At 34.4% G+C, this 23,242-nt stretch overlaps 1 protein-coding gene across 20 annotated transcripts in view; it reads right to left on the bottom strand.

The window, feature by feature from the left end:
- celf2 (cugbp, Elav-like family member 2) overlaps positions 1-23,242 on the bottom strand; it is a 174,245-nt gene that overhangs the window by 88,235 nt on the left and 62,768 nt on the right. For 7 of the 20 annotated variants that reach the window (XM_058985965.1, XM_058985970.1, XM_058985972.1 and 4 more), the window contains exon 1: positions 9,179-9,196. The exons of 2 other annotated variants lie outside the window; for them this stretch is intronic. Coding sequence is in view for 6 of the 18 variants with exons in the window: in XM_058985967.1 (XP_058841950.1) it covers positions 21,886-21,992 (107 nt within the window). In the remaining 12 variants the exon portion in view is untranslated. Of the gene's footprint in view, positions 1-9,178; positions 9,198-14,672; positions 16,067-21,185; positions 21,219-21,885; positions 22,039-23,242 lie in introns of those variants that run through there. 11 more of the 20 variants (XM_058985963.1, XM_058985966.1, XM_058985964.1 and 8 more) reach the window with 8 other exon arrangements.

The following is a 23,242-nucleotide window of genomic DNA, read 5'->3' as shown; positions in this document are numbered from 1 at the left end:
AAAATCATGAAAAGTTAACTTTTACATTTTTTTCATGTGTCGGTGTAGGAATTGGGCAAATAACTGATCCAAAATAATAATAAAAGAACAAAACAATATAAAAAGGTGGAAAATAACTCAGAGTGAAATAGAACCAGGAGAAACCACATTAAAAGTGAGTCAATTACAGACTGAAACATGATTTACAAGTGATTTTAACCTGACCTTGTAGCTGAAGCACCAGCAGACAGGATAAATAAACATGAAACATGGAAAACAGGCCAAAACATACCGTAACAGGGAACATCTGGTTATATGATCTAGTTGGTTTAAAAAAAACCCTCCTCCATACATTTAAAGCTGTTTTTTGATTATTAGTGCCAGCATTTACTCCTGTGCAAAGTTTGTACCATTTTATTTTTTTTATATTAAAGGAACTCAAAACTTGTAATGTTTACAAACTAGCAATCAACTAAAAATATATACTGCACATTGTGAATGGTATGAACTTTGAAATTCTATCGATCGATCTATCTATATACACCCCAGTAAAGAAAGCACAATATTATATATATATATATATATATATATATATATATATATATATATATTAGTGCTTTCTTTACTGGGGTAAATTATCCTGAATTTCATATTGTGAATCTTGTGAAAAAAGCCACATCTAATTTGTCATTTCTACTTGAAGAGACCACAGTGTCAAGTTTCAGGTAATGTTATTTTGTGTCAAGGCTTAAAGTATGGGCAAAGCTTGCACGTAAATGGACAGCTGTGTTAACTTGCTTTAACATTGTAAAGTTTCAATTCATGCCTTAAATCTTTACAGTGCAAAAAAAAGTCCCAATTAAGCAAGTCACTGCATCAATTGACGCAAGTTTGGTGTGCTCAAACATTAACATTTGAGAAAAAAATGGTTAATATCAGGTCCCTAATCTCTGGTAAAGGACCCTGAATGTTATAAAATCTGTGTAAAATCTCTGTTCCAAATCAATCCGCCAGAATGTAAACAGTATTTATTTATTAATTTATTTTTTTAATTAACTTTTGTTAATACATTTTAGTACCTAAGGGTAACATACTGAAATGTACACAAATGCACAAACCTCCACTCATATCATAGTGGAAAAATAAAAAAAGTTAAATAGGACTTATTCATTTCCATGTTTAACATTTATTAAAAGGTGGATAAACTAAAAACATGTTCGCTTTTATGTAGGAGGTACCTAAACTGAAGAACACCATGCAAGAGGTAGATAGATTGATTTTAAATAAAGTTATTTTAGGTTAATTTAGGCTATTGGAAATACCCATGACGTAACGTTGTCCACCGCTGGTAATTTAAAGCTTTTCAGATAAAGCACACAACTCTGAGATTAATAAAAATGCATGTATATACAGAGGAACTACATTTTAATATTGTTAAGGCCTCAGAATTAACCATTTCAACTGGAGGCTACCAGACCACACGTGGAATTCTGAGGAAACCACATTCTTCATAGAATGCTGCAATTAAACCTAGATCTGCATTAACACTAGAACTACCAGACGTACATATATACCTAGAACTAACAGAGCAGTCTTTTTAACCGCTATCTTAAATTGCGTATAAAACTATTGTTGCGTCACACTCTACAAAACTGTTCTGTGTTATTGTTTGTTTTCCTTCAGGATTATGTTTGTCACACCATTTTTGTAGCCCGCTTGGTACACGTGAGGGACACCTGTTACTGCACGAGACTTGGGGATGATGTTGGAAGGGGTTATGATCGGTTGCATTGTTTAAAAATGTTGCAAGTTTATACAAATGCTGGGCTATAAAACGGGCTGGTTTTAGCACCTCAGACACAACTTTTGGGATACAGGGGAGCGTACGACACTGTGGAGCAGTAGAGAATTAAAGTGCCTGAGATTTGTTTGTTTGAGTGTTTTATTTCATACAAGTGTTTTCTGTTTACCCGTCTTATTTTGTGCCCGGGTTTGACTGTTGGTTATTCAACGGTAATTTCCATCTCGAGTCTAGTTGGTTTGCTGCACTATTATTCCATAACTTATTTTAGTTTTTCAGCATAAAATGTTCAATATGTACTTACTGAGCATGTATTAATTACAAATACATGCAAGTAGCACCAAATGGCTCAGCCAGTACCAATGGCATCTCTGCACAATGATACACCTAGAATTCCCACACGTGTAGTTTATTAAAGGAAAGTGTTAAACAAACAAAGAAAAGCAAGTACTGTTATTTTGAAGGCAAGTATTCCCTAAATAAGGCAGTTCAAATACTTGCTATGTCAGAAGCACTGGTTTACTATATACACACACATACATACCAGTCAAGAGTTGTTTCTTGTTTTCTACAATTAAAATGGTCTTATTCCTCAAGAAATTGTGTCTTTCCCTTTTGTGCTTGCTTCAAAATATGAGTTAGAGGGCTAAGTTTACCCATAATAAAATAACTTAAAACAACAATGTAACTGCTGCTAGTCATCTCTTGCGAGTTTTAAAATGTATATTTTTTACTTTAAAATGTTGGGTCAAGTTTTGGACTTGCTTCAGATCGGGTACATTATTTTATATCTGACAGTGCGCAGAACGATGGGAAGAGTAATAAATAATAATGGTGCCTTTAAAGTAAAAGTAAGAGAAAAGACTGCGATAACAACATTTTATTTAGAGTTGCCAACGTCAGCTATAGTAAACTGTGCACTTCGGACTATATTTTGTGTAGTGGAAGATACAGGTCAGGTATGAAACCAGGCCAAATATTTAAGCTTAATGATGAAGATTTGTTGAGATGCACACCCTTTTGTAGGCGTGGTGAAATAATTGACTTGGTAAATGTGACATAGAGAAAGGTATTTCATGCATTTTCAGATATATAAATTACAGGTACAACTGCGTGTGACACAATGTTCTTGAAATTATATGGGCAGAACAGATATAGGTTATGACATGTTTTTGAATGAGTCTTGTGATGGATTGTGACTTGCTGCTGACTGATTGAAGTCTTTATATAGTGGTGATGCCCGACCTGGACAGAGAATTATTAAACTGTGAAGGAGACAGATTACCAAGTCAATTATTTTACCACAAGTCCTTTAAATCCTCATCTATAAGCCCACCAAAGGTCAGTTTGTTAACTTGTGTCCCACAAGGGGTTTCAGCCCTTCAAAGATGGAGCTATTTTCGATACTTTCATCCTGAAGCCTTTTTGAGGGGTCATTAAATGAGACAGTAAAGTAGGTATAGTAGCAGAGCTGCATACAGAAAGTCATTTAAATTGTGAGCACACCTAAGCAATTTGAACGTGACATATCTTCTACTTTAGAAGGAACATGCACTTAAAAATCACTCAGGAATTTGACAATTGAACAGTTTTTCAATTTTAAGACCCCTGAAAAACACAGCCATACTAAAGCGGTGGTACTTATTTTGCATGAATTCTACCTCCCTGGCTATCTGTACAGAAGCATTCATAGGGCTACTGACATTCTAAATATCATTTTTAGATCCTCAAAATCACTCCAAAATGAGACGTGTTTCATGTATGACTACCCAATAGTGTGTATACACTGAGCAAAAAAGAGTAGAGAGGCAAAATATATACTGGTAGTTTGCCTCCCCTGTGCCCTATGGTCTCAATCAAGTTACAGTTCAACAGGATAAGAAAAATACTCAGGTCGCAAAAATCAAGTGCGTGCGAAAACATTTTTTTACAGTTTTCCACAATATATATATATATATATATATATAATATATATATATATATATATATATCCCTCCCCCAGATTTGTTTGGCACTGCTACAAGAATCATAGGAATCGACCGGGGTGAGACCATTTTGACTTTTTCACACATGCATATTGTACATCCTAGTGGTGCCCTTTGCAAAGGTTAAGCAATGACGTATGCCTCCGTTGCCAAGTTTGTTACTTAGCAACTGTAAAATAATTAATTAATTAATAAATAAATAAATAAATAAATAAATAAATAAATAAATAAATACGCAGAAGCAGCCAAGAAACAGACAGAGAAAAACAAAACTATAGTCTTTAACAACATATAGTGCAGTTCAAATATTAAAAAGTCTCTCAGCAATTTCATGACTTTTCAAAGGCTCTTTGAATTTTTATTTTTCTAGGGTATTTCCAGGCCTGGAAATCGCCATTTTCAAATTCTATGACTTTTCCAGGATTTCCATGACCGTACGAACCCTGTAACTGGGACAAACCATTTTTTGCAACAATTTTATTTCTACACCTAAACATCAAACACTACACATTTCAATAGCTTAACAGTAAAATGGCAGATGAGCCCAATGGCCAATGCCAAAAGTAATATAACACACCAGCTAGGGCAGACTTTGCCAATATTCAAAACCCTGAAGCACAAATTTAGCATTACCCAAAGGGTTTAAATGTTAACCAAAAAAAGCCTATAGTACTATAAGGTTGCATAATTCAGTCTTACAATCAAAATACATGTTTCTATCAATATACATAATGTCACCACAAATGTATTATTCAAGATGCATGTTTGTCTTGTTGAGATAGAATCCATAATGAATTGACACCGATTCTATTAACAATTTCAGGACTTTATAATTAGCATATTTATACATAGATATTACTTCTATTGGTAATTGTTTGTTTTTTTACAAATTGTAGACTATAAGAAAACCAAGATTTCCATGGCAATAAGAGTTCTGTAAAACTGAAAACCCAACTTTGCAAGGAGTTCAGTAGTATTTGCTGTTAGTAAATGTTTGGCTATTTTATGAAACAACTACAAAAGAAAAAAGGAAAAAGGTCAGCAGCACATAAGAACGACGGCATTAGGGATGTTTCATAAGGAACAGTCTGAAGATTAATGACGCAGAACAGAGTTTGCTATAGACCTAAAGGAATTACAGGCAATGATCACTGTGGAATGGTTACACAACCCTACAGAACATTTAGACACGAGTCCTTACAGTCTAAAGTACACTGCTGGAGATCAGGGTGACCACAGTGTTTTGAGAACCAAGCCCAAGTGTTTCCTGCGTCTCTGTTCTCTGAACATCTGTAACTTTCACACTGCATAAAGCAGAGGGTAAAATAGCACACTAACGCAGCCAGCTGACTGCTGGAGATCAGCAGGAGGGATCTAAGAAAATGTCTGCTCCTTAGCCAACAGGAAATGTAAGGCCAACTATCAGTTTATTTTGTTAGAGGTAGTGCATGGAGAAGTAACCTTTACAGCAGGGTACATGTAGGGGAAGCTCAATACAATCTGTACACTTCTATAGGGTGAGGGGGTTGCAAATTCAATGGATTTAGCTAAAAGACAATAATTCAATAGACTCAGATGACCCATTGCATTCTGCATTGTAGTACACAAAAAGTATGGTACTCTATTTAAGAGACTGGAAATAATTTAAAACACTGAATAACAAAGAACAAAAAAAGTATGTATTAAAAATCAGGATGATATGGTACTCTAGGTCAACTGTATTAACTCTGATGTCAATGTCTGCTGCTCACATTATCATATGAATGATCAAGTTATCAACTATTTAAGACATAAGTATTAACCCACATGCGCAAAGTACAAGAAGTAGAATTACATGGATTAAAAAACAAGAGCAAAAAAAAAAAAGAAATATCACAAATTATCTTCAGAAAGTATTTACCCCAATATAACCAGTTCCATCTCTCAATCCCAGGGGGACCTTGTGACAATAGGTACAATACTTTTACACCATTCAATACAGAACAAAACATAATCGTTCATACTGACCCTTCTCAGTCACACGCATCCAAAGATAAGCAAATATGAGAGACAGAATGCTGCAATTTCAGCTCTTCCGGATTACAAATGTTACAGTTGAATAGGACCTCGTTACAAAATGGCCCTATTTTAGTAAGAGAGAGAAACCAGGTATAGACTCGGCCTCTGCTCCATAAATTCACAAAATGACAAAGATGACTACATACAGTACTTAAGTTTGGTGTATACATTCACCCAATATGAGTTAACCAACTGTATTGTGTGCAATGAGTTAATACAACTGCAGGATTATTCAGCCCGAGGTGATGTTTTACCAGTGTCTCATAGTTCACTGCCTTTACTTCTCCATACTGACAGCTGTCTTCTTCTTGTGTGCTGCTACATGCCTGTTGCGGCTGTGGCAACCTTTTCATACTAATTTCCAGCCTTTTGCAATCCACTGAATCTGTGCTCAACTGAATGAAAATGGTCACATGAGACTCTTAAGCCAGGCTTTTCCCATTCATGTCACTATCATACCATATGGAAGCACACAATATCTTCAAGAGGACAGGTGAAATTGCCTAGCACAGTGGGCACTTTTATTTATTGTAGGGTATCATTAATATTGATGACATAAAAATAAAGAGGCCTAAAGATTTAACTTATAAACATGACCACATTGCATATCTAAGTTTATGACAATAAAGACATAAGATATAAAAGCTTTAACAACTGATTTCACAAATCTAAATTACTCAAAGCATACCGTTACCATTTTTGTCACGGTTGCGCAATTACTGGTTGAAAATTTTAAATCCCAGGGTTTTCTATTGTTTCTACAAAAAACGACTGAGAATGACTTAAGTGTTTTAAAAAAAAAAAAAAGTACTTAAGTAATTAATGTGCCCCAAATGATCATCAAGAGACTTTTACCCAGGAGAAATAGTGTTTGTTACATCCACAAAGTGCAGCTATTTTCTTTAGATCAGCTCTTGCCTATCTCCCATATGCTTTTCTTTGTTCTTTTTTCAAACTGTATTATAAAAACTGATTAAACACCAGATACAAAAAAATTGAAAATCGGTGTTTAGCCAATAAAACACCGGAAAACACTGGAAACGGTTACTCAACTCACGTTGACTACACCGCTTTCCCATTAAAAAAAAAAAAAAAAACAACAACAACACTACGTCAAAACAAAAACAAACTAACTTTCGGTGCAGTTGGGTAATGTCCCTCCTTCCTGACTTGTATCTATCATTCAGTGCGTTTACATGAGCATAAGAATTCCGATATTCTTCGGAAAACTAAGTTTTCAGAAAACTAATTCCGATATCAAAAGTCATGTAAACACAGTTTTCTGAAAATGTATCAGAATATTCCTTAGGTCAGTTTTCGGAAAGCAGCACCTAGAAATTTCCGATTCAATTCTGAAAATGAACCAAATGTATATCATGTAAAAGCACTTTTTGGAAAACTTATTCTGATAGCGTACTGCACATGTGCAAACTTTGACCTTCATTCCTACACGTGGTTTTAGAAAACAGAGAAAATAATAATATGTAGTGTCTGCATGGATCCATTTGCTCCGTTATTGAATCGTATTTTGTGATATACTTGTACTTGCTAGAACCAAAGTCATTGTATTTTATCTTGCTCTTAATTGTATTAATACTTGTACTGTGATTCTTGAAATGTATTTTTGTTTACGACTGTAAGTCGCCCTCGATAATGGTGTCTGCTAATTAATAAATAAATAAATAAATTTAAAAAAAAAAAAAAAAAATATATATATATATATATATATATATATATATATATATATATATATATATATATATATATATATATATATATATAAATAATGTTAGGGATCAAGTAATATTTGTCTGTATGTATTTTTTTAATAGCCCATACTGAAGCAGCACATGTTTTCCAGCTTTAAAATTACGTGATAATTTCAAATAATGTCTGCAAAAGATGTAAACACGAAGTGTAAACACAAAGTGATGTTTTAAGAAATTAGTTTTCGGAAAACGCTTTCTCACGTTGTGTAGGCCTTACTTTACCCCAGTGAAGTAACTACAAAGGATGCTTAACAGCAGTTCAAGTTAAACGTTATTTATTCCTGAAATAAACAGTACATATAGTTGACACTGCATTTTATTTATTTTATTAACCTTTTTTCTCATTCCTTACCATTTCTTCACAGTAAACAGTGGCCCATAGACACATTTTCATAAAGTAATAACATGAGCTGTACTTGTGCCTTTTTGTAGCTGAACAAGCAAACGAAATTTAAAACAAACACTTCAAATAAAACAAACGTGGAAATGATGTTGTAAAATGAAGTGGAAAAAACTCACCGTTTTGGTACTCGTTTTTTATATTTCACATAACAAAGTCGCAACAAAAAAAAAAATATAAAATCTATATAAAAATCACTACACAAAATTTCCAGCAAGTTGGACACTGTTTAAGTGAGGCATTTCAGAATGACATGCTTGCCTTTTTTCTGTCCCATGAGATTCTGACTCACTCCATAGCAGCACAATGTGTTTTTCACACAGATGGCCTTCCATTGAGATCACTATGCGTGCATGCACATAATCTGGTTAGTTTACTTTTTGATGTCTAAAACTTTTAAATAGGAGGCTCAAGAGCTGCTATGTTCCTCCTGTGTTTTTATACATTAATATCACACAGAGCTATTTTTTATTTGCCATTTTTGAAACTGTCACAGAACTTCTGGTGAGGCGGTAAATAAGTGAAAGGTATTTTTGTCATTTCTAGCGAATACAAATATCAGATTTGTCCCAGCACTACTTTAAACCCACCCCAACTACTGTGGCAGCAAATTCGACATTTCTACTGGAAATTCCGCTTGCGAGATTTAAAACAAGATTAAAATTACAGTAGAAAGTTTGTTCGCAGATTTTAAAGTTATATTACAGTTAGCTAGTGAGAATTTAAAACAGAATTGCAAATTGTGGCAAAATGTAAAAAAAAGCCTACACACAAAAACCCCAGAAAATGTGCCTGTGACCATAAGGATTTTGTTGTGAAAGACAGCAAAGGAAAGGTACAACTAAGTGCAAATACTGTCGAGTTACTGCAATTGTAATCAAAAACAATAATTCCATACATCATATAAAAAGCAAAAAGCCCTGAAAAAAAACAAATTATATAATACTCAAATAGCTAATAATAAGCACCGAAAAATGTAATTAACTCTTAGCGGTCCATTTATTCAGCGTGTCTCAAGCGCATCAGGTCCAATTTATTTTCACACGCGCAGTTTATTTTAGACGCGCTGTTTAAAAGTATTTTTTTCACAGTAAAATAGGTTTAAAAGGCACTGCATATCAACAGGACACTCAGTACTGCATCTCCAGCCCCGCCCCACCCCTTGTTCGCTGTATTTTTTACATACCTTTTTGATGATGTCGGACCAGGTCCGACATAGGCCAGCAAAGGGCTAACAAAAACAAAAAAACAGACGTCATAATCACCCAGATTTACACCAACTGACATCTTTCAAATAACCTTTCCCATCCAAATCTCTTTTTCTGAAGTGTACTGGCAAAACTTGTAATCTTTTCTAAATAATTAGGGCTGATGTTAGCAAACAGGTAAGATTATTTGTTTTACATCAGAATGAGGTCGTAAGTAATGAAAGGCTATTGCTGTCTATTTGCATTGAGGAAACTGACATCCTTTTTAAAGCATCTATAAGTATATATGGACACTATGTTTTAAGGCCCGCACCCGCCCCTTTTCCATTTGTCATCCTGGTATTATGACAACCTTGGCTGATGAGTTCAGAAACAAAATCAACAATATCAAAGATACCGAAACAGCATTATTAAAAACACATGTGTATGAAAACAAAACAAACAATATGGTCACCTGTATTCTCCTTCTGGGAAACAATAATGTTTTTTCCATTTCCACACACTTTGAGAAAATTAGCCGAGCAGATTACATAATAGCACAAAGGGCAGCTCAAATCTTAACAGGCACCAGATGTTAGCATTTCAGCTTTTGGGAAGGAATGTGGGATATGACAACCTGTTTAACAAACTTACAAATTGGAAACAGTGGTAAGGCTATAAATGACAAAATACTAAGTATGGTACAGTACAGACAGTACACAGCTTGCTTCCCCAATCTGTATTTACAGGACCACACTAATGCCCAAAGCTGTAGAGAACAAGCAAAGCTGTGTGAAAACAGCAACAAATAATCCATATTACACCAATAAACCCAAGGTCAGTACTTTCCCTTATAGAAAAAACATTAACCCTGTGAAATCAGATAGCAGAAAGAAAATACAAAATCAAGGCTCTGTGGTTTCTCCAGTTCGTGGTAAACTGGTCAGAAACACTTCTAACTTGAGATAAAATCATTCCAAAAGTATTTTAATGTGTATATGGCAGAAACAAAAGTCTTGCCACTGAGTCCATTTACATAGTTTGAACAAAAGCTTAAATACAGCTGTTTGTGCCACATATGGCTGGAGACAATTGATTCAGCGAAATGCAAGGATTTCACTCAAGGACACAGACAACATACCGTAAAATATATTAAACTGTGTATGTGCAACAATGGCATAAGCCCCTTTAGACACTTGCTCAATAAGCAGCTGCATACTTGTTATTACAAACGCAGAATTCAAAATATATTTTGGCATAAAAAGACAATCGTCAAATTCAAAAACAGGTGTTCGGAATCTAAAAGATAATGTACAAGGAACGTTTGTTACAGTAGCTGAATGAATCCTGGATTCAGGGAGACTTGAAAGAGAGATAGAAATTCATATTGTTGCCAAATCGTACACAACAAACATGTTCTGATGACGTTACACCTGATGTACTCTTTCTTAATGGTACCTCATCTCTCCTTGACTGCGCTCTAGGTCCCAGTGCCTATGTAAACACTGAAGACAGGTGCTCCAACTCAACATGCCAACATTGTTAACAGGGTTTTACTACAGCTGGTGCTCTCACTGCCACAACGAGGAGATACATTTAAACAACAACATTGCCGAAGAGAAGATATTAGGCAGACTTTCTTCCAAACAATAGTTGTAACAATCATGCAAGTATCTCTAAAATGGAAATATAAAATAACTGTAAGGAATTGTGTGTTTTGCCAGAAACAGGTCTTCCTATTTGAACATGTCTGATTCATGTTAATCGCATTTTTACTATGCTACAGTAGCTTTTAAATTGCGTTTTTCTTGTCCTAGGTGTTAATTATGTACCATAAAAACTTCCTGACTAGTTGTTTAGTTTATTCAACGGAAATCAACCTTACCAAGAAACAAAAGGAGTTGATCAATCACTGTAAAGTCCCTCATCATCCAATTAAACAGTCCATTAGAGTTTTTGAAGTGGTCATGACCATTCCGCAAATTGTTAATATGTAATGACTTGTGCTTTGAGTTAATGGAGTTTAATTTCAAACAAACGCTTCTCATATGTAATTCATTACTGCAGCCTCAAATCCACTGTATAATGCAACTATAAACATGCACAGACATTACAGAGTGCATGAAGATTGCTTTGTGAAATTAAAACACTCACTGTCTGCTAAAAGAGGGAAAATGGCAGCAGTCTTTGCTTAACCTAATTTAGGATACAATTGCTTTAAAATATATATATATATATATATATATATATATATTTTTTTTTTTTTTGGACTCCGCACACAAGGATCAGCAATAATAATAAAACATTGGTGTCATAAAACAAATTATGAACACATCTCAAAACCAAACTGACAGTCTCAGCCTGAGAGGCCCTAGACTGATTATGGGGTGCTCAAAAGGACTGAGGTGCACTCACAGAGCTGCAAAGGGAATTTCTCGTGGTTCATACTGCAAACTAACTCACTGCAGCCAGTGCCATTTTTACTAACATATGAACAAGCATACAAAATGAGGTACATTCCAAGTCCTCAAATTTCAAGATCTACCTAAATAATGCTTCTGTAGCTAATGTTTATAAAAAAAAAAAAAAAAAAAACATGATCGCTCTAATTATATGGGAGACAAACAGAAGCATCAGGACAACAACATATCCTTACATTATGCTCAGATACCAATATAAATGTACAACGTTATCATACAATCACTTTTATAGCTAGCAAAGCATCAGCATTTTAAAGGACCCAAGACTAGCAGAAGACTCAGCTTTCTAAACATTTCTTCCAATGCACTGTGGATTTAATAAAAGTGAATCTCCCTTACTACGTCATCCCCCTTTTCCCTTACTGTGTCATCTGTATAAAATAGACGGAATAGGGTGACATTTCTTCACTAGCTTTAAACCAGGAAAAAAAACAAAAACTTGTAGGACACCTTCAGCTGTTTGTAGGTTAAAGCACTGACCCCCCAGATAACAACAACAAAATAACTTTCACATTGTTTACAGTTGGAAGAGGAGGAGGAATTACAAAATAATTTCCACAAATGGATTGCTTTTTGTACAGCTTCTGATGATTTACGAGAACAGACAGAGTCCAAAGATTTTTTTCCAATGGCTTGTTAACTAATTTAATGCTGAACTCAAAACCCCTTGGGCTCCAATTAAAAGAAAACAACTTTTTTTCAAAGCCAACAAGACAAATATTGATAAACAATGGGCAAAAAGTTAAAGTACTCTAAATTTCTGTTTCTGGCATTTCACTGGAATGAATAAACTCTCTTAGCTTGCTTTTTACTGTGAATGCAGCCAATTATGCAGTCAGAAGATACATGTCACATGAGTTAATCTAGCAAACAAATTGCATTTTCTATGGCTCTTCAGAATAAAATGGATAAAATGCAGATATGCTTATATGACCAGCACAAGTACAGGAACATGGCTGACTAAAAATGTTTAGTAAATGTGGTACTGTCTGTATATATCCCTGCTAAACAGCCAGGCAAAGTTTGAATGACAAATGGTCCATTGCTTGCAACCATATATATATATATATATATATATATATATATATATATATATATATATATATATATATATATATATGGTTGCAAGCAATGGACCGTTTGTATATATAAAACATTTACCACATTAGCAAACTGTTGCCATTCTGAAGCTGTTAAGATGTATAACTGGCCCCCACAGACACTGTCAGAACGATTAACAACAAAACAAAAGGAATCTTTAAAAAATATGTCTTTTCCAACCTTATATGTAGAATTGTTTAGAGATGGATCAATTTCTATACATCTAGTGCTGTCTGAGCGCTTTGAGACAATTGGCTAATACTACAGACATTAAAACGTAACTGCTTATCCACAACACTGCCTGGTTCTGAATATTACTTCGAGAAGCCCAGGACTGTACATAGTAGTAACAGCACAGAACATCGGTGCAGTTTTGTTTTATTAGAGAAGCAGATTTACAATTGGGGGGAAATAGACAAATAAAATAATAATTTTGCACATTAGTAAGTCTTTTTTTTGTGTGGTCTCTGTTACTAAATAAATATTCTGGCAGGTGTTATCGCTGCTGCTGCTTCTGACCACAGCATGTGTGAGAGAAAAACACATTGAGATAACTTACCCAATTAACAAGAGAAAATGGGCACCAAGCTATTCACTTTATTATACCACGACTCGTCTCAGGAAGTAACAGTTTTCTTCAAATAAAGCTTGTTGTCAGCAAACGATGATGTTATTGTAAAACAGTGAGATTTCAAGCTTTGAAGCGCGGTGCATATAGTGATATCATTTTTTTTTTTTTTTTTTTTAATAAATGGGGGAGTCATTGTGCACAGCAAACATCAATATACAAATGTATTATGTTAAAAGATTGTACACATTTATATGTAAAAATAATGTTTAGCCATAAGGTATGGAAAGGCATTCTTCTCCTTTCATGTATTTTTTGTTTCAAACTAGGGAAATCTACCAAAGTAAGGTCCCTCTCTAAATATATTGCTATTGTTCGTAAAAATAATCACGTATCCAAACTACAGAAAACAAACGTGCAATATATCTAAATTCCTATTACCACGTTTTTAGCAAACACCACAAACAAATAAAAAACATTACCTAAAAGTCAATGAGATTTCAATGTGCTCTGTTTACACTGAAATACGTTGATTAAGTCTATAAACTATTATCAAAATGAACTAAATTCAAAGACGTTGTTTTCACCCTCTTAACTGAGGAGTGACGTGTAGACTTGTTTGCGCTGGACCCTCATCTCTGCATCAGGGGGAAAGGAATCAGAAAACTGCATCCAGCGCTTAACAACTTGTCATGCGTGCCTCGTCTGAAAAATATCTTTCAATTATAGCACTACGAAAACGGCATCTACACCAACATGATGCTAACTACAAAAATAAGGGCACTTGCAGTTTCCACCCAAAATGCAAACACTGTAGTTTGGCTAAAACCGCACTTTTCACTTGATCGGAAGAAACACTAGGAGCAATACAAAGTTGCGTGTGGGTTATCATGGCCATAGCGACCACTGTCTCAGCAGACTGTGGATCATTCATGTGTGTGTGTGTGTGTGTATAAACTACAGACATGCATGCATTTTTAAGGTAATAAAAGATTTCTAACTAAGAAACATAATATACTGATCTGCGTAATGAGGGCAGCAATTCTAATTTTACAGTAGTACTTTAGTCATTGTTTAAAACTTTTAAACTGTCGTATAAAATGAAATATGTATGTACAATATAGCGGGGTGTATCAAGCCTTTTATACAGACGGACACTGTCCCTTTAATTTTCTTAGGCAAGCCTATCCGTGCTCTCCTAGGCTATGCCCGTGGCAAACCCTTTCTGCAAAAGTAACACAAAACGATTAGCTACACTGTAGCATGTAACTATCGATATTTATTTATTTATTTATTTATTTATGTTACTCTGTAACCAACCCTGTTAATAAGTAGTGTACTTACATTCTATCAGAACCCATCAAACGGCTATCTACCATCATTTCAGGAAGAAAATCCAGCTCAAACGTAGAAGTCATGTTCTTTTCTCTGTGCACGCCGCTGTGATCTGGCAAATAAGAGCGTCTCTACGCTTGTCTGATTCAACAACTGAGTTGAACACGAGACGGACAGGGACAGGTGCGGGAGGCCTCCCCAAGGCAGTAGCCAGAGTCGGCAGTTGTCACATTCTCTCCCCCTTCATTTTCCTCCAATCCCCGAAATCCCTACTGCGGAGGCAACTGTAGAACACCGGGTGCTGAAATGGTAGGCGTGGCTCCTCAGTACTGCGGTTGCAATTAACCATTTATCGTTCTCAATGCCAAAAAAATTCAACCTAAAATTAAGTGTTGATCAAGAAACACTTGATTAATTGCTTTAAAAAAAAAAATAACAATAACCAGGCAACATGCTGTACATGTATTTTAACAATGTTTTTTTTTTTTTTTTAACTCCAAATCCTCATAATTAACACTCTGGTGTTTTCTTTTTTTTTTTTTTTTTTTTTTAACTCCAAATCCTCATAATTAACACTCTGGTGTTTTCTTTTTTTTTTTTTTACTCTTTTGTATTCCTGTTTATTGTTACAGTTTACAGTATGCATATTTGCAAACATGCCATTTACAACACCACGTTCCAAGTTATTTTTGTTGTACTGGCTCTTACTGTTTTACTAAGTTGCTTAAAATATTAATGTTGCTTTTAATTACATGTGAATTAGCTGGAAGAAACTGGAGGGAAGCCTTCCAGCTGACTTAAGCCTTCAGAGCAGTTTGTTATATTGTTCCCAGTCTCAAATCCCTGGAGGGAATCATGGTTTCAAAGCAGCTTTTAATCATGCTATCAGGGGTGAAGTAGTATGTAAGTAGGTCAGAGTGAAAGCATTAAAAGCACCCAGGTTAGTGTTTTATTTAACAGCTACACCATAGCACACTTTTAAAACACATTCCCTGCTGTCACTTAAAGACAGAGCCAGTGTCAAGCTCACAGGAAAAAGACTCTCAAGAATGATAACATCTTAATATTTCTGCTTTAGTTGATTCTCTCAAAATAATGTATTTATTTTACAGGCATCACCAGGTCACAATAGGCCAAATTCATTCAGCTTTTACTCTGGCACGATAACCCAGTATACAGTATGTAAGAGAACTAACACACATCCAATTCTGTAAAATGACTTTAGCCTCACAAAAAAAAGAGAAAATGCTTAGTAACAGTGTTATGAGTGGATTTAACCTTTAAGTAATGACCTGCTCCATTTCATAACAAGCTCTTAATAGCCCTGTTATGTAACAGTTACTGTTAAACACATGTCACATGTACACAGCTGTAAGTTCTTTTGTGCTTTCATAGTTGGGTGTCAATATTTTAATGTTATAGGAGTTGACATTGGACAATTTCCTGTAGCCACAACTGGCAATTAATAAAATCTACATTTACATACTAGATTTTTAAAAAATGTGGTTAAAATGTATTAACAGGAATGATTAAATTAGTTTCGATATTAAATAAAGGTATAATACTTTGGAATTTTTCTTTAAAAAAATAAAATTAAGTACATATATATATATATATATATATATATATATATATATATATATATATATATATATATATATATATACACACACACACCATAATTATGCCATACAGTACAGTGAAGTGGCAACAAAGGCAGTTACCTAAAGCATTCTGAAGTTTGACTTTTCAGATTGCTTGTTTATGGTGATTTTAATCATACGTGTTATCTTAAATTCACCATCAGAGATCAAACTTCCAAGCAAAAGGGAAGATTAGCCCCTTAAAAACCACACATTTTTACAGACAATACATAAAATGCTTCCTTGTAATGATCATGCTCCAGGTGAACTCTTGTTTTATAATTGAACTGAGGTAAAGCAGCCACTGGATTAACTTAAAAGGAAGGTTTCCTTTTACTGACTCTCTTTATAACAACTTGAACATTTTAATATGTTTTGGCTGCTTCTCTCTCTCATCTCCCCTTGAATATATAGTTTAATTTACATTGACTCTCCAGGGTCAAAGTGGGGTTCTGTGGTAATAAAAAAACAAGACCAAAAGTATGCAAGGAATGGTTACTCTTAAAAAAAAGTTTACCACAGTAAATTTGCACAGTAATGTTCAAGATTACTATGATTTTCCCATATACTTAGTATTTAGCATGCTTTCCAAAAGTTTTTCTATGCCTTTACCATTAAGGGTACAGCTGCAGTGATCCAGGGTACCAGAAGAAAACTGCTTTTGCACAGTATTTCTCTCTGAAGCAAACTCTATCTATTTATACATGGTACACATGGTATTATACATAGTATGATGCTGCATCATGGATAGAATTATTTTCAATACATACGCACATACAGTGCCCTGCAGTAGGAGTGGCAGATTTGAACAGTAACAGTTTTTTGTGGGTATAAATACATCTGATAAATCTTTCAGAATTCATATTTTACACCTTGGGGTGAACCTATTTTAGGATAAACATGCCAACCTGTGAAAAATCCTCATAAGAACCCATGTTTTGGTCTATTGTCGTTAATATACACAATGAAGCATGCAGCCTGACATAAGGTTGTTGTAATGTTCTGCCTTGAAGCAAACATTTCAAGTTAGATTAACACTAACAACCAAGGAAGGCTATTACATCCATTTAAAATTATGGAATGTCATATTTTACTTCCTCCACAACTTCTGCAAGCAATAAGAAATTGATTTGATAAGAGTTTTGAAATTGTTTTTCTGTAATAAAGAAAATGTAATCTATTGGAAATAATTATTTTCTTTCCCCCCCAGTCAGTTTTCCCACTGAGGTAATATTTTTGTTGGAATTCTGTGACTATGACTAATATGGTATATTGGAATGGACCTTTTTCTTATCAGTGATAAGCCACTCAAAGGTCCAAAGGTAATTTTCCCAAAGGCAAACTCATCACCACGGAGAATAACCATATCTCCTCCCACCCCAGGTGTTGGTCTTCATTGTAGAGCACCAGAATTTTGTAAGTTCAAATTACACTATAGAATGTTCTGACTTGGCTGTGTATGCATATCTGATGTTAATGCCAGCTTCTTTTGTATGTTCATAGAACTCCTGCAACAACGGCATGCATACTTACACACAACACAGATACCAGACAAAAAAAAACAAAAACATTGGAGCTGGATGAAGTCATGGGACCACCAAAGCTGAAGAGAATGCTATGTGTTAAATATGTAAATCAAATGAAAGAGCAAAGCATTCCAAAAATGGAAGGTGTAAAATGGAATATTTGATTTAATGCAGAATACTTGAGAGGAATGGTTCCTTTTTCTGCTTCTCTTTCAATAGATTATTAATGTTATAAGGAGGATTCAGATGCTGCTATGGATAGACTAAAACAAACCACATAAACAACACACCAATAACAAGCACTGTATTGTTCAAAAGATTTTTTTTTTTTAACCCTCAAATATTCATGCCAGCCTAAATGTCTATTTTTTCCGCATTCCTGAACACCAAACGAATACTACACTAGGCCCTGCAGTTCATCACCATTCCTAGCAGCCAATCATTATACGGGTCAAGTAAAAATAGGCTACTGCACCAACAGCTCATGCTGCCCTGATAATGCATGTCATTTCTTACTCACTGACAATAGCTGCCATTTCTAGTTTCAGTTCATTGCGCCACAAAGAATACAAACGGAAGTACTGCTAGAAAAAAAAGGAAATTAAAAATTCACCATTCGGAATCTAAGAAAACTGTAGCAAAACAAAGCACTTAGAGATGTATTTTCTGTAAATGAAATGTGAAAAAGGGCATATTCAAATGCTTCCTAAACATGCTACTTCAGTTATATTTTGATAAGCCTATGATTTCTGTAAGAAACAATAAGACCTTTTGTTGACCAAAGTATTGTGATAATGCCAGAAAAGCCTTCTGATTCATTCCAGGTTTAATTGGGATGTTTAATTTAAATGTGCTGCATTGATTCTAAAAGATGTTTGTAATGCTTTTACCTTGATCTCTGCTGAACACTCGCATGACAGTGTAATGATTGTGATAACAGGACATCATGCCAATCATTTATGGTAGTGTACAGCACTGAGGATTTTGTTCTCGTGAGTTTGGTATTGAAATTCCAGCAGCTCATTTATTTTAATTTCAAAGGTATGTCGTTTCAATGACCCACTGCTAGGAAGTTCCCTTTCTTGGCCTCTCCCTCAGGTTTCATCAGCTAAGGTGCTTTCAGGCCTGGAAGCAGTGAACTCACCATTAGAGGCATTTTGCAGCTCCTAATTAACCTCCATGATTTCGGTAATTAGTATTGATTCACTCCTGAACGACTTCTTAAGTATTGACGCACAGTCTGCACTTGTGGTAAAGTTCCAGATATGAATATTAATGAACACTCTGGTGCTTTTGTATTTATCAGTCCCTAAGGTACAGTTTACACTCTGATATACTGAAATGTGATAAGAGGCATCCACTGGTTCTACATTCATTTAATAGAGCGGCAGTAAATATGTTACCCACTCTGTTACATACCATTCAAATGGAGTTATCACTTAAAATTAGGAAGGTAATGAAGGGTTGTTTTTTATATCAGTCATGTAAGGAATTGAAATTGATATTTGGAGAAAGTTTAACCCTAATAATAATAATAATAGTAATAATAATAATAATAATAATAATAATAATAGGTACAGTGCAGTATACACCATTCTAGCCACCCAAATCACAGTAACACGATAAATAAGTTACAGTCTGTTATACATTTTTATATATCTTCAGACCTCAAGTGACCTCAAGTGCCTATGGAATGCAATTTGTGCAGTATACTGTATGGGGGAGGGGTATTTAAAAATAGGTTTTGTATGTAATAAATATGTATCTCCTATGTTCTTCTTCTTCTTCTTCTTCTTCTTCTTCTTCTTCTTCTTCTTCTTCTTTTTCTTCTTCTTCTTCTCATTATTATATTTGGTAATGATTATTTTCCAGAATAGTTCTCAGGTTCTTATAACCAGCAGGGCTGTCTGATGGATAACTGAGACTCAAAACTTTTTTTTACTGCAATTCTATTTTATTTTTTTGTTGTTATAAATATGTATCTTTCTTTATTATGTGTTTTTATGTCACAGCTTCCAAAAAGTATGCTTACATTGCATACGATTACTTGATGTGACCTATACTGTCGACACGACTGTGATGCAGGGAAAAACAAAAACAAAACTTTTTGTGGCTGTTACAGAACACATTAAAGAAAGGTAATCACTGCGTATCCTATATATTAATGTCCAACATCTTTGAGCTTGATTTACGAAGCACGCATGCGTCCATGCACCTTGAAGTAACCCCCCCTGACTTCTGATCTGACGTCAGGCTGAGACACCGCCTGCATTAACAAACAAGTTCTTGGATTCAAACATTGACCCAAATTGCACCTTTTGCCACTCTCATACTGAAACAATCCCTCAATTGTTTTTCAGTTGTACATTTTCTAATGTATTTTGGAGAAGAGTTACTTATTGGTTTCTTGATTCTTGCAGTATCCTCATTTATTTCTCGATAAAAGATATAATCTGTTATTTTGAGGACTCTGATCTTGATCGTTCTCTTGTCTTCCTAATAAATTTTATTATTTTATTTGGAAAATATTACATACATAAAGGCAAATGGATGAAAACCAAACCAAATTTTTTTTTTCATTTTTGCTCTGATTGTAAAATATATCTCAATTCTTTGAAGATGTGTAAAGACAGGAGAGCTATCAGAACATTGGATGCCTTCAGTGGTACTGACTTTTGAACGTGTTTGTATAGTTTAAATTTCTGAAAGGACCACCAATATGCAACTTCTATACAAAAACAACGGTTATACTCTGTAGCCTGACAGTCTGCATTTTGTGTGTGTTTTCAGATTATTATTATTATTATTATTATTATTATTATTATTATTATTATTATTATTATTATTATTGTTGTTGTTGTTGTTTATTAGACACAATGTAAATGTAGGTGATCCGGGATGTTATTGTCTATTGCAAAACCTTTTATATTTGGTCAGCAACATTTCTTACTTCATTGTATTTTAAAACACATAACAGATGTAAGCTATTTTCTAATATACTTATTTTTATTTTACTGAATTGTTGCTGTATGTACACAGTTTACAAAAATATGGTATCAAAAGGCAGTCTTCATGTTTGTTTACAAGCAACCAAAATGTGAAATGTGAAACAGATTTATAATATTACACAGGGCAGTCTGGTTGCAGGCAATTTATGAGATTTATGACAGGGTTAGTGCTGGTGAATCAAACCCTATACACCTCAGTTGTATAGTTAATGGACAGACCTGCAATACATCTCCAGTTAATACTAACATACATTATTCTAACATATATAATACCTTAAGCGCCATTAACTGCAGACATTGAATTAAATGCCTAGTTGACCAAATAATAAAATAAAACTCCAGGACCTTTAATCCATGTCAACACCCATTTCTGAGATCCTAAAAAAAAAAAAAAATAGAATTAAGCCCTGTAAAAAAAAACAATCAATGAACTGCTTGACAGCTCCATTGTTCTGTTGTCCCATTGTCGGACCAAAGATGTATTCAGTGTTCAAACGTCTGCTACAAAATAAACAAAAGACTACAATTTTCTAAGAACGGGGGGCCAAATCAACAGCCTTCTTTCTTCAACCAAAGATATCTCCAAATATTTTATGCAGCAAGGTTTTCAAGAAAAAGAATATATATATATATATATATATATATATATATATATATATATATATATATATATATATATATATATATAGATATACTGTATATTATGGCTATAAACTAGCAAAGGGTATAGCCTTAATGAATCTATTTAGGTAGGCTAAATCCAGATTAAAGGGGATTTTAGCACAACATGTCCTAATATGGAGTCTTCTCTGCTTCTCAGGATTATTGTATGTACCATGCATAAATAAGTAGAATCACAATATGAGAATATATTAACTACAAAGTCTACGTACAACCCTACTGCAAAGGAATCTGTTACTACCAGGGTGTTGTTAATGCACTTTAACAACATTGTAACCCTTTAGAGTGGCATAACATGCACAGTAGGTATTCACATGAATAACAAGCATTGATAGAACTGGAAAAAAAAAAAACTGCACAGTACCTCAAAAGCAGCTCCTCATTTCTCATAGTAACAGCGGGTTTGGGACAGCGCATGCTTTCTGCACAGATATTCTCAACAAAAGCCAGTTTCGAAGTGTGCTCAAACATCAGTGCCACTGTAGCTCCACACTAATGGCCACTCTTTCACTCTCTCTCTCTCTCTCTCTCTCTCTCTCTCTCTCTCTCTCTCTCTCTCTCTCTCTCTCTCTCGCTTGCTTGCTCTCTCTAGTCAATACTGAGCGTCTAAGCAAGGGGCCCCTGCAGATTCACTAAGCAGAAATAATCCTCTCTGACAAGTTATGTTGTTGGGGCATATCTTACATTCATGCATTGTGCTGCCTAAGGAGACCTTGTTTGCATTCGGTCTTGCCTGGCTAGTACCGGCTTAACTAATTCCCATCAAAATTAGACATAAGAGGAAAGAAATTAATTACATTTTATTCTCATCATTGCAGGAAACAAAGGCATGACATGTTTCTGTCTTTGTGTTATCTAAAGGGTCACTTTTTATTTTCTGTTTTGGTGTGTTTGTGTTTGAAAGGTATAAGTCTTATAGCATTACACTTTTACCAATGTTTTACATTTTCCTTTTCTGAACACAGCAGTAGTTTGCAGTAGTTTGCAGCTTTAAGGCACATTATCTCTTCTATGAAAAATGCTGTTTTTAAATGTAAGGTTAACCCTTTGACTGGCTTCTTTGAAGATAAAACAAATATTTTATAAGCCTAAATTTAATAATTCTATTGTGGTTCATTTTTGCTCATTTGTAAATTTTTGTTCAGTTTACATACCCTGATTCCCATCTTGAATCATATTGAATAGGTATACATGTTAAAAGTTAACCTTTTCAAGGCAGCCATTTTTTTCAGGATAAATCTGAAAGGTCTTTAGAAATACTTAAAACTATTGAGCTTCAGTCAAATAGCATCCCACTATATACAAAATATGATTCATACAGTATAATGAGAAAATCATTACAAATCTGAACATTTTAGAGCTCTAACCAAAGTTAATAATTTCTTATACAACTTAATAAAACCCACGCAAAGCTTTTCAGCTGAAACTGGAAAACTCAATTAAACAAACGGTATACATTTTATTCCAAAAATCAAAATCGAAAGAAATATTCCATCAAATTAGATTAACAATAAAGCAAATCCAACATTTTATTAAACCTTCATTTTCTGGACACATACAGTATATTTAGGCCAGAAAACACAATTGTTCTAATTCAGTAAACAAAAAACATGTGTCACATAAAAATGACACTGGAAACTAGACTGTGTTGTATAATGTGCATGACACAAATCCAACTGGATCTTCAGTTGCTTAATAGTAAAACTGAGTCCAAAATCAAG

This window comes from Acipenser ruthenus, chromosome 14 (assembly GCF_902713425.1).
Source record: "Acipenser ruthenus chromosome 14, fAciRut3.2 maternal haplotype, whole genome shotgun sequence".
Lineage (NCBI taxonomy): Eukaryota > Metazoa > Chordata > Actinopteri > Acipenseriformes > Acipenseridae > Acipenser > Acipenser ruthenus.
Note: the sequence above shows the minus strand (reverse complement) of the source record. Positions and strands in the feature narration are given on the sequence as shown.